Source organism: Haliotis rubra, unplaced genomic scaffold (genome assembly GCF_003918875.1).
Source record: "Haliotis rubra isolate DU_JTF1 unplaced genomic scaffold, ASM391887v1 Scf135, whole genome shotgun sequence".
NCBI lineage: Eukaryota > Metazoa > Mollusca > Gastropoda > Lepetellida > Haliotidae > Haliotis > Haliotis rubra.
Genome location: NW_025765281.1, coordinates 6,609 through 19,411, shown reverse-complemented (window position 1 = coordinate 19,411; position 12,803 = coordinate 6,609). Strand labels below are relative to the sequence as shown.

General features: G+C 38.1%; 1 protein-coding gene across 1 annotated transcript; it reads left to right on the top strand.

Annotated features, from left to right (window-relative positions):
• Nucleotides 1-2,192: 2,192 nt before the first annotated feature.
• LOC124267958 (dysbindin-A-like) lies at nt 2,193-12,526 on the top strand. The gene is made up of 8 exons (XM_046702957.1): nt 2,193-2,369; nt 5,008-5,112; nt 5,837-5,897; nt 6,341-6,473; nt 7,703-7,858; nt 8,586-8,726; nt 9,442-9,576; nt 12,162-12,526. Exons 1-8 carry the CDS (start codon nt 2,308-2,310, stop codon nt 12,524-12,526), a joined length of 1,158 nt encoding a protein of 385 aa, XP_046558913.1. The 5' UTR covers nt 2,193-2,307.
• Nucleotides 12,527-12,803: the final 277 nt, after the last annotated feature.

The following is a 12,803-nucleotide window of genomic DNA, read 5'->3' as shown; positions in this document are numbered from 1 at the left end:
CGTTCCTACTCACAAGCGTGGTGTTTAGCAGTACCGGTAAAAGACTGTTCCTACACTAAACGCCAAAAGAAACGTTACCCTCCTACCTTTATGAATTACTTAAAACTATCAAAGATATGTTAGAAGGCATTAGCTTACAAGAGAGCTTAACAACACAGCTTTATGAAAATCACGAACCAAATTCTCCAACGCATTCATTTTTATGTGAAATGCATCTTTTTCAGAAGCGTTAAATTGTCCAATTTTCGACCATGCCGAAATAAACCAATAACAGTGATTTAGATGTCCACAAGAAAGGTTGAAATAAAATTCTGCTTTGAAACAGAGATAAAAAAAATTAAAGTCACCATATTTCAATTATTAAAACAAAAAACAACTGTTGTAGAGTGTGTACAATTGTAAAAGAATCATTTCTATGATTTCAGTCTTTTAAAACATTTTCTGCTGATTTGCATTAGTGAAAACAAGTAAAACGTGTCTTTGATATTGTGAAAAAGTGTTTAGGAACACCTAAAATGATCTTTGTTAACATTTTTGCTTGCGAAGTAACATTTTTCCATTTTCTGTTTACACACTGCAATATCAATCGCCAAAACGTAGCAATATTCAAGCAGTATTTGCATCAATACATATAACCATTGACGCTCGTATTGCATCACTGAAGACCAAGCTTCTGAACCAACACCTGAGTGACATGGAATATACGGACCATGTGGGCGACCTCCTTCATCTACAGTAGGGGTGTAAAAAAGAATGTTTTTAAATGATGTTTTGTGGTCTTACGCCATTTTATCTGTTTGTACACATGGCAACAAACTAAACCATTATCGTTATTGTTATGTTTTACGGATTAAGATTTATTATTATTATGTGATAATATTATATATAAAATATTGTGCTAATTATAGAAATAAAATCTGTAGTGATCTGAATAAAAGTATGAGGAAACATGTCTTGTTTTGTTAAATACGGTAACCTGTTTGGATCACTAAGCATGTTTTGAGGACATGTTTGTATTGTATTCACTTCCATTAATTTACACTATCACCTATAAAGGTTTCCCTTATGATTTATCTTTTTGTTGCGCAATAAATTTCCCCCTGAAAAAAATAACTGCATTTTCAAGTATATTTCACACCTAATTGTAATAATTATCCTCTCTGATAAACAATATCATTTTACAGGCACTATTTAAAAATAATTTAAATATATTGATCTAGAAATGAACACGACAGAGTAACTATAATCGGAAATTAGCACTGTTCCTATGCAACCTTTGGAAGAAGTGAAGAATAAGGTCTTGAACGAAGACTAAATTCAGTTGGTTATGATGAAAGCGCCATGTCATTGAATCGACTCTGGATCAGACAATCCGGTGACTGGTAGTAGTGATCCTCGCCATCTAGGTAGGGTGACAAAACACCGAGCCTGACCACCTGAGGCATTGGCGGATCGGGTGTTACGCCTCCTCCAACCCCCCACCCCTCTTTTGCACACTCTTGAGAAAGGGGTGGGGGTGGGGTGGGGGTTTGCACACTTCATTTTCACCCGTTTTCAATGGTCAATTTTAATATTTTCAGGACGAAGTGGGGTGGGGTGGCGTGCGCATCCTGCAAACATCCCCCCTCTGGATCCGCCTATGCTGATATGTATAACCAGGGATCGAGACTAGAGATATGATCATCGTTGTTGTAGATTATCCCTCGTATAACTAGCCATGCATGATCTGAATTATGCGAGTGTCACAATTCCTGTATTTAACTGAAAATTTTCAGCCCATATGTTCCGTGCTTTTGAACACCGTGCATACTTTGTGAAATGGGGGTTAGTTTCCTCCAAAATCTTCAGAGTCAGAAACTCACATTTCAAACAATGATGTTGCTGGACACGATATATTAAACAACATTTGGTGCCATAGATTAGTTTGATCCAGAATATATCTCACATGTAATCATTTAATCTGCTGAAGAGACATAAAGCGACCCATGTTCCTACAATCCTTGTCTGAAGGTTTCATGTGACTCTTTTGTCAATTAAAATTTACTTCCATCTTATCACAACAAACATAATTCTAATGTGGCTCTTTTCCCGTTCATATTTGCGCAGCGTCTAAATGTGACTGCTAGACGGAGCCCAGTGAAATCCGGAAGTGTGGCAGAACGGGTCACGTTGTTATCATGTGACTTGTCAAGTATGGCGACTTCCAGTGAACGATAAACAGTGTTCCGCCCGTGTGATACAGAATTGTGAGAAGAGCAGGGAAGGGTGCACACCTCTGGATGATTTGAATGATCTCCCGGCATAACGATGAGTGTGTTAGAGAGTATCAAGGGTACTTTCCACAGTGTACAGCAGGATATATTTGACGGGTAAAGTTTCTGTCGTGTACTGATGTAGTTCACTTAGTAAACATGGTTGATGAAGACGTTGACGAAGACACATTAGGTGCTATTGTCTTCTGATCTTGGGTATCGTATCTTGGGTTAAGAGATAACATCGAAACATACTTTTATGTACTCATTTACTTGCAAATAATCAATACAGTATTATTTCCTACTGCATTGCGTGTGTCGTAGAGTAGCAGTTTCTGTAGTGTAATTATTCCCGTGGGCACCATTGCAGACACCCATATTTCTCAAGGGAAATTATTCCATTGGTACAGTTTCTAGTTGGAAGATCTTTGCATGATACATTTACATTTGCAATATTTGCTCATGGAACTAACTCTATGTGAATCGGGTCGTCTTAGCCTCACTAACACCAGCTGTCAATACCATGAAAGGAACATGAAACTAGTGTTCAGAGTGCTATCTCTATATGGCTTTAAACGTACAAGTGCAGATTACCAAGGTGCAAAACTATCTGTATGTACACAAAGTGAAGTTGATTTATGAAATATGACAATAATTATTACATGTAGTGCTAGGGATTTGGGGTCATACCCCATTTTCAGTTGTCAGTTGAGTAGCGATATATAGCTTGTCAAAACATCTGACATGTGCCTGTTGCAGTATTGATCACGCTGTCAGATTCTGTCAGTTGTCATTCGTAGATCTTATCCTCTGTACAAGGGACAGTACATCAACCGTTCTGAAGCACTGTTTGTAATCAATAGCGGATGACCCTTGAGGTCACTCCATTATCCTTGGTGTAGGCATTCCGTGTCACTGGATGAAACCAACACAATAATTCTGAAATGAAACAGATGGACCTAATGCAAGCCTTTCTGTGTGTTTAACAAATTGTTTTGCATAACAATATTGACAGACTTCTTGTACAGCGACAGTCAGATGCATAACAAGATCATACACAAAGAAGTCTGTGTAGAAGAATGATTGGCAGCAGACGAGGTCTGTTTATGTTGTAATCTACGCTTTTTAAAACACTCACTTCTAATCCAGTCATGCTGGCAATTAGGATGTCCATCCATACTTCATTCATAAGTAAATCATACAGACTTCCCCTTCAATTTACATCCAGTTAAAAATATGACTGAAGCTAGTTTACTCTGTGCAGTTCTTCGCCCTGCTGAGCTCTATTGTTGTGAAGTGGAACACTTTTATGGATAGACAACTTCTTAGTTGCAGTAGTAGTTGCGACATTTCGGTGTAGATCCTAACACCGTTATCAAGCAAATGATGCTTGATATGCTTGAAGGGAAAGTCATTTGCTTGATAACAGTGTTAGGATCTACACCGAAACGTCATAACTACTACTGCAACAAAGAAGTTGTCTATCCATAAAAGTGTTCCACTTCATCATACCAGCTTCTAAATGCCACTTAAGGAAGCTATTGTTGTGCTTTGAGAACTGAACAATGTGAAGGTGTGATGTCATAGTTGGGAATACTTGTCATGTTGTCCTTATTATTGGCTTGTGAACTATTTGGTCATGAAAACAAACATTTGGTCATGTTCACAAATCAGTGTCCTATCTGAATACAGCATTTTCTCTATTTACAGGCATTTGTTAAACTGTACATATGTTACAAGGCAAATCTTATGGACATACATGTATTGTCAGACATGTGAATTTGTAACAAACATGGCAGGTTTTCTGAAAGTTTACTTTGTTTCTTTGTTATAAGTATGAACACAGGTGATTTTTCAACACCACCTGCATTGTGAGAACAAGATTGAGTGATTCTACCAAAAGTAGCAATATTGACACATGCTTTCAGTATGTTCACCACAAATATTTGTTGGCACTATTAATGTCGTGTATGTTAATCAACATTTACGAAAACAATACTTAGCTGCACAGTTTGGCACAATATTAATTTATACAAAACATAAGCAATCAGCATCAATTGTCACAATCATAAAAACTATTTTTATTGTTTCATATATCCTGTTGATAGTGTCAAAACACAAAAGTGATAATTGTGTATTTATTATATGTCTTGTATTCTCATTTGGAATCTGACAATGGACTAATCCATTTTACCACTTTGGTAACCATGGTAACAAGTAGGAGAACGAAAGGGTATCTGACTAAGAAGATGAGACCATGGTGGGAAAGGGGTTTGTGCATGCATGATTAACACCAGGTTCCCACTAGATTTCTTGACTTTCATACGTAAATGCAGAGGTTAAAAAATCCCGACGCCCAGGACAAGTCAGTTTTCATTTCGGGCAATCAAATAATGGTATCTTACTTGTCCATGGGCTACTAGATAATTTCCACTAATGGTTTCAAACTGCAAATAAACTTGGATTTAATTTCAAATCTGCTCAAAATGTAGCTATTACATTTCGCAATGATAATGAAGTAGAGTTATCTTTCTTTGCTATTTATCACTTTTCAATAAATAGTCCAGTAAACATTAACATCAAATACCATGTTGATTTCTTCTTTCATAATTATGTCATAAAATCAGGGCAAGTGGAAAATTAGTCAGGACAAGTTACTTCTTAAAGCCCTGTGGCAAGTGGCTTTTAAAAAAAATTGAACCCCTGGTAAATGTTTGATAATGTTCAACACTGTTCTACTCTCTGCCTACTTAAGTCTGAAGGCACTGACGTCACTGGATGCTCAGCCTCGACAGGATATCCTCAAGCGATTGCGATCAGATGGAGTCAGTCTCGATGCAGGGGCAGATTTGCTCAACAAGTAAGTTTATTATGTCTATTGCTGCTTATGTATGAGTTTAAGAAGCTAACTGTCATGCATGAATGTTTTGCTGATAAATCACATGCACTGACCCATGGTACATTGTATACTGGTACACGGTACCCTGGGATATTAGTGTGATGAGCACAATTAGAACAGGCCTTTACTGCTAAACTGGCCTAAAGGTTTTAGCAATTCATGCTCGTCGTAAGAGATGAACCATGTGTGGTAGTCAGGCTTGCTGAATTGGTCAGTCACTGGATTGTATGGTCAAGATTTGATTATTTGCAGAGTAGGACATTAACAAGAAATGTCTAAAGAAACATGGTACATTGACACATGGCATTCTCATACATGGTTCACTGGTACTCTAGTGGTACATGGTACAGTGATACATGTATCACCAGTACATGGTACACCAATATGTGGTACACTAGTACATGTTACAGTAATAGATGGTACATTGATACATGTAGTACACAGTATATCGTATGTGATATGTGGTACACTTACACATGGTACATGGCGGGGTGCTCGACACCTTCTTTACCCTTCATGGCACTGGCACCATCAACAATTAGTTTTATTTCTATCAGTATTGACCTCAGAGCAGGTATGACTAAATCTCTGCAGAAGTGTGCACATGCTTGTCTATCATGCTTTATTACATAAAGATGGACAGTTTCACAGTTGATGTGTTTGACTTGTGACCCTGATGTTGCAGATATCAGAGGACATGGAAGGAGCTTCAGACGTACACCTCTCGTACAGCCAAGAAAGCCGAGGTGAGTATTTAACACGCCCAGTCAGTTCATGTTTAAGAATAAACTGTTATTTTATGTGACTTGTAGACATGTGTGAAAGCCTAATGGCGCGACTTTGGTAGCATAACCTTATTATTTGTTCTGGGTTGTTTTATTTTTTGACAACAATATTATATAATGGTATATGTTGAAATAAGAGAAAATTATTGGGAATTGGTGAAAAACTAGAAATTTGATAAATGAATATATTTATACCAATATTAAAAATAATGAGTGAAAAATGAGAGTAATTGCTGAATAAATGAGAAGATAATCGAAATTTTGCTACCAAAGGGGCACCATTATGCCTTTCTGGAAAACATATTCAGCTACAGCCAAATGAGTCTTGATATGAAACCACCAAACTTTGTTGAGTGTTGTGTTATGAATTATTGCTGTGACATGCTCATCTGACCATGATGCAGGAGGTGGACAGCGAGATCGGTCAGCTGTACAGCAATTGGAACAAACAGGTGGACATGGTCAGTCAGATGGAAGAGGAGGTCGCTGAACTGCCGGATGTTGTCACACTCGTCAAGAAACTGACCACGGATCTGGGTAGGTGTCCCCCAAATTGTGTGAGTGCCCAAAATACTGGCTGTGGCAAAAACTGGAACCTACCAGTGGCGGGATACAAGTTCCTCATGCTTGTTGTCATTTGCTCTTCAAGCTGAAGTGTAGCATCTTTACTGAAGAGTGTTGAGACAACAGTGTTATATTGCAAAGTCAGCAATACTGACAGGGTTGTATTAACTAATATGTTCCTACGTGGACCTAAGGTTGATAAATGATCTACCACCATCACTGTGTGAGCGTTATGTGACACATTCAGGCAGGTCACAACCACCCAACTTGTAGCCATCCTCTGTCGACCAGTGTGTTACCTAACATGCTAGTATAAATACCCTGGACAAGTCACCAGTTGACAAGAAAAGTCGGGAGTATAATTGTGCTTGGTCTTGTTAGCTCAGATTGTATTAAGTGGCCTTCACACGACAAACTAAAGTTTGAAAACCAGCTATTCCATCAAACATTTGGTGTTGTCAAACTCAAGTTTGTCGTGTGAAGTGTTGTCAAACTCGTGTTATTCAGAAACAACTAATTGCAGTCAACTTAATTGTCACGTGACCACACCGATAGAGACATGGCTTTCAAATGACACGAAAGTTTGACAGCATGTGTTTGACGTGTGAAAACCCGAGTTTGATAGCTTTTAAAATTTTAACAGCATGTGTTGTCAAACTATAGTTTGCCATGTGAAGGCTACTTTAGACCGCATAATATACCTAAAATCTACGGAAAATGATGCTAAAACCCACGTTTTGCCATGATATAAAACTTTGTCATCCCAAACTGTGTTCCACAGGAAATATTTCTAGTGTGAAATCAAACGATATCTCCTAGGAATATCATTTTGACAGAAGATTTTGTACAGTGCCCTGACAATGCTATGACGTCATGAACTTGATGATGTCACAATGCTATGACATCGCTGCACTGCAAGTCTAATAGCAGAACCGTGTTCAGAGATGTACATTTTTCATTGAAAACTAATGAAGAGTGATTTTTGATGATAAATAGAATCTCACCCTCGTGTCTTCTGTATATCAATACTTGTTGATAAAAGTAAAAATACCCTCGCAACCCTCGGATATTTGTAACTTTATCAACTCGTGGTGATATATTTGATATCAAAAGACACTCGGGTGAGATTCTCTATGAATATTATACACTGATAATCAGGGATAATCATGGGATGACAGTGAGCCATGTTTGACTGTCTCCAGGGTACATCAAGCGGGACTGTGAGGTCGTGGAGGGGGCCCTGGAGAGGTTGGAGAATGTTGTTGAGGAACTGGAGCATCAGAAGAACAAGAAAGCTCACCTGGTTCAGCTTGCAACTTACAAAAAGAAAAAGATGGAAGAGGTGGAGAAGGTCAAAGGTCAGTTGGAAACATTAATCACAATTATGGTTGTTAGAGCCTGTGTGAGATCAGATCATGCCTTATCATAGCTGATAAATATTGCTGTGAGATATTACTGAAAATATTACTGTGAGACATTGCTCTTGCTATGAGATATTGCTGAAAACATTGCTGTGAGGTGTTTTTGTGAAGTTTTCTGCAAGAGTAAAATGAAATAAGAGGGTTTTACAAAATGCTCTTCCTGCATACATAATTTCACGTCCCACGCTATGATATTGCTGGAATATTGCAATAAGCGGCGTGAAACTAAACTCACACATAACTAAATTCCAGATTCTTCGGGAAATGTATCAGTTGATTTTATCATTGATTTGCAAAGACCCAGTTTTGTGTAAGTACTGAGTATATTATAATCAATACTGGTTGAGTTGCACCATATCATAACGAAAAACATTAGGTCTGAAGTGTCACTGTGTAGTATGGTTGGACCATCTGAAATCCTTGAGACAAAACAAACAGACAAATGTGGTGGAACCAAGTGGTGCATATCCTGATACATGTATCATGTTTCTCACATTGTTCCTGATTATGGCTGCTTGGTCTGCGTGTCTAGGCTGATGTAATGTTACAGTGTTTTCCAATATTAACTAATATACTTGACTTCTGCAGTTCAAATGGTTGAGAGTCACATGATTTTCCTTCTGCAGATTGAATGGTAGAGAGTCACATGATTTTACTGTTGCAGTACAAATGGCTAAGAGTCATGCAAGGGCAATGCAGGATTGTGATCGGCGGCGCCAAGCGAGCCTGAAGGAGAGACAGGAAGCCTTCAGCGAGGCCTTCACGGAAGACATGGACTTCTACAAGACACACGGCCACACAGAACGTAAGTCAGACGTCACAGATTGGCAGGTGCCACTGAAGTTCCCTTCTTTGTTGTATGAGAAACACAATGTCCTCCATGTTGTCGTGTACCGATTACAGTGATACTCTCCTGTATCCCTCACAATGCTGACAGTACAACACATCGATTGATACGTGAATGGTATCAGACTTTTAAAGATAGACAAAAGTGTTCAAACTCAAATTTTGATTGACAACAACACAACTTTCATGAACCACTTTCCTTTCTTTCATCGCTGAAATAAAACAAACATCAGAGATTCATAAATCATATTAACTCAGGAAATGTTTTGACGTAGACAGATGGAGGTGTAGGCATAACAATAAGGTTGGGTAGTGATACGATGCATATCCTGATACCATGGATGCATTACGATTCCTATCTCAACACAGTACTTGTATTTCATCAGTTAATACTTCCCCAGGTGAATCTTAACACATAAAAGTTGTTGTTTCTCCACAAAATGTCGCACACGTACCAGCTTTGTAAAGTTTTGCCGTTTGCAGTCATTGGATGTTGAATTACATTGATTCAAGACTTTGCTAAGTGATGTACAGTCGCATCAGAAACTAAAAGACTGTTGAATATTGCCTCATGATACCTCAGTCCTGTGGAGAGGTGGTGGTGTCACTACGTGTTGTCGAATATTATAACTTGAGTAAACCGAGTCAACTGAAATTACATCCTTTTGCTCCAGAGTTGAAGGTGTCTGACATTCCGATGCCCAAGGTGAGCAGTTTGAGTGACATCACGATAGATGACGATCAGATGGTCATTAACAGCTTCCTGGCTTCCACAGAAACAACTCCGTCGAAGGAGCGAGCAGCAGACGGTAAGACAAGCACCATATAGGTTCAACACAGCTGTCTTTATATTCCTTGTATTCTAAGTGGAACATGGATTCAGACACAGTTTGAATTGTGGATCCAGAGGCTGGGTGTTGTCCATCAACAAACTTCTTTTATTAAACTTAGTGTACCGGTACTTAGACTTTGTACATTTAGAAGTTGTACAAGTGATCTTTTGTTTGAAACTCACCAACCAGCGATATAACATTGGACAATATATGTTTGATTGAAAAAAATCATGAATGTGAGGGAGCATTCATTGAGTAAAAGTCTGATTGTGATGCATGTTTTACAGAAGACATAGGTGATGATTTGAGGGAGCATTCATTGAGTAAAGTCTGATTGTGATGCATGTTTTACAGAAGACATAGGTGATGATTTGAGGGAGCATTCATTGAGTAAAAGTCTGATTGTGATGCATGTTTTACAGAAGACATAGGTGATGATTTGAGGGAGCATTCATTGAGTAAAAGTCTGATTGTGATGCATGTTTTACAGAAGACATAGGTGATGATTTGAGGGAGCATTCATTGAGTAAAAGTCTGATTGTGATGCATGTTTTACAGAAGACATAGGTGATGATTTGAGGAGCATTCATTGAGTAAAAGTCTGATTGTGATGCATGTTTTACAGAAGACATAGGTGATGATTTGAGGGAGCATTCATTGAGTAAAAGTCTGATTGTGATGCATGTTTTACAGAAGACATAGGTGATGATTTGAGGAGCATTCATTGAGTAAAAGTCTGATTGTGATGCATGTTTTACAGAAGACATAGGTGATGATTTGAGGGAGCATTCATTGAGTAAAAGTCTGATTGTGATGCATGTTTTACAGAAGACATAGGTGATGATTTGAGGGAGCATTCATTGAGTAAAAGTCTGATTGTGATGCATGTTTTACAGAAGACATAGGTGATGATTTGAGGGAGCATTCATTGAGTAAAAGTCTGATTGTGATGCATGTTTTACAGAAGACATACTGACATAGCTATTTTCGCGTGGTGCAATTTTCGAATTGACAGTTTAGACTACTTCATTGAGTAATTATTGGCAATCAGTAATGCGAACTGCCACCTGTTCTTTGGCCGCCACTAATAGCAGTGAAAACAAACAGAGTGGCTTAACCTGTCAGGCGGCGCGTTTATTAGCGATACTCACCGGAAATCATCTGTGCGATATACTAGTACACACAGTAATCCGTTTACTCCCGGAAGAGATGAAAAACACATCAGTCTTATGTTCGAATTCTGACGATTTGAGAATTAACTTATACTGTATATGAAGCTCTTTGTGATTTCAAATGCATGTAGTTGTGAATGAGATGATTGAGTGTTAGTGACTATTAAGCTTCATGATGTACTGGTGAATAAATAAAATACTGCTGTATTATTTCTTTCGAGTGATTCATTGGTAATCTGTTTGTGTATCAAACCATGTCATGTGACCAGATGGTGGCACAACACACATTGCTGTTTTCGCTAATTCGGCAATGGGATTTGGCTCTTTATTTAATTATGTTTTGGGAAATCCATTACAGCGACAGTTAAGTATGATCAGTGATGCAAGATTCCCGTTGATTTCTGTCTTCAAACGTGATGTGTTATGGTAGGGAGCATTCATTGACTGAATGAATGACAGGTTTATTCGTGTATAAATTTTAGCTAAAATGTTTTACAGAAGACATAAAACCTGGTATATGACAGTAGGTGATGATTTGAGGGAGCATTCATTGAGTAAAAGTCTGATTGTGATGTATGTTTTACAGAAGACATAGGTACTCTTTTAACCATTATATATATGAAAAATTTGTGGTTAGTCTTATGCGGAACACCAAATTCATTCTTAAAAAACTTGTTAATTTATGTATATGATTGACGACCATAAAGATTTTCCATGACACAACTTGTAACATAATGATTTCTTCCTCGGAAGCGAGGTTGTGGTCGAAAGTAACAATAATATTGTAAGTAGTATTATATTGACACCAACCTCGCTTCCACGAGAGAAATTGTTATGTTATGAGCTAAGTCATGCAAAATCTTATTGGCCATCAATCAAATACATAATTTACTACCAGTAGAAAGTAGTTTTGATTTTGTAACTCGGTGAAAACAAACCTAAATAGCATTTATCCTCAGACTGGGGGATGTTCGCAACAGTGTGCTGTCATTTTTGAAAATCGTAAAGTCACAGGCTAAATTCTGTTAGATTTAATGAGATCATGGTTTGTTTTCATCAAGTTAGAAAATCAAAACTACTTTCTACTCGTAGTTACATATGTATTTGAATGACCAAAAGGATTTTGCATGACACAACTTGTAACATAACGATTACTTCCACGGAAGCGAGGTGGGGGTCGAAGTGACAATATTACGCGATAAAGTTCTTGCTACATTCACGTGGTTAACGTCCACTCACCAGTATGTAGATACTAGTCAATGTACGTCTTTATATTTGGTCTTATAATCCTAAAGTCTGATTGTGATGCATGTTTTACAGATGACCTAGCTGAAGATTGTGAGGAAGCATTCATTGAGTAAAAGTCTATTTGTGATGCTTGTTTTACAGATGACATAGGTGATGATTCTGAGGGAGCATTCTTCGAAGATGATTACACGGCAGAGTATAACGTACAGGACGATGAAGACCTTTTGGAGGATGATATCGATGAGATGTCACATGAACCTGTGGAGAGAGAGGAACTTGTGGAAACTGGCAGTGTGAATACAGACTCTGACGATGCAAACATCCCTCCTACAGAGGGGAAGGAGGGAGAAGAGAACAGCGCTGTACCAGACGTCCCTCCAACAGAAAAGAGTCCTATAGAAGAGAACAAAGAAGAAAGTGGTGCAGAAAAATCTGATAAGCCGTCAGAACCTCCCAATAATGTCGCTGACCATGAGCACTCTACAGAGGACGCACAATGTAGTTGAGAATACTTGAGATTAACTACACAGTGAACAAGCTATGTCTTGGACAGTATCAGTGATATACAAACTGCAGATTGTCTCTCTCATCATGTGATTAATATATAATTGAAATCTGTTTAGTTTAAAATATCCATCATGCCTATGTTTTATCTTAGGGATTGCCTGACAGGCCAGTGCTTGTTAACTGGCTACATTGTACATACTGCAAATACTCATGGCTCTGTGGTTTCATGGTGGCCCGACAGATACATACATGTGTTTACATAGTGTATACAAATAT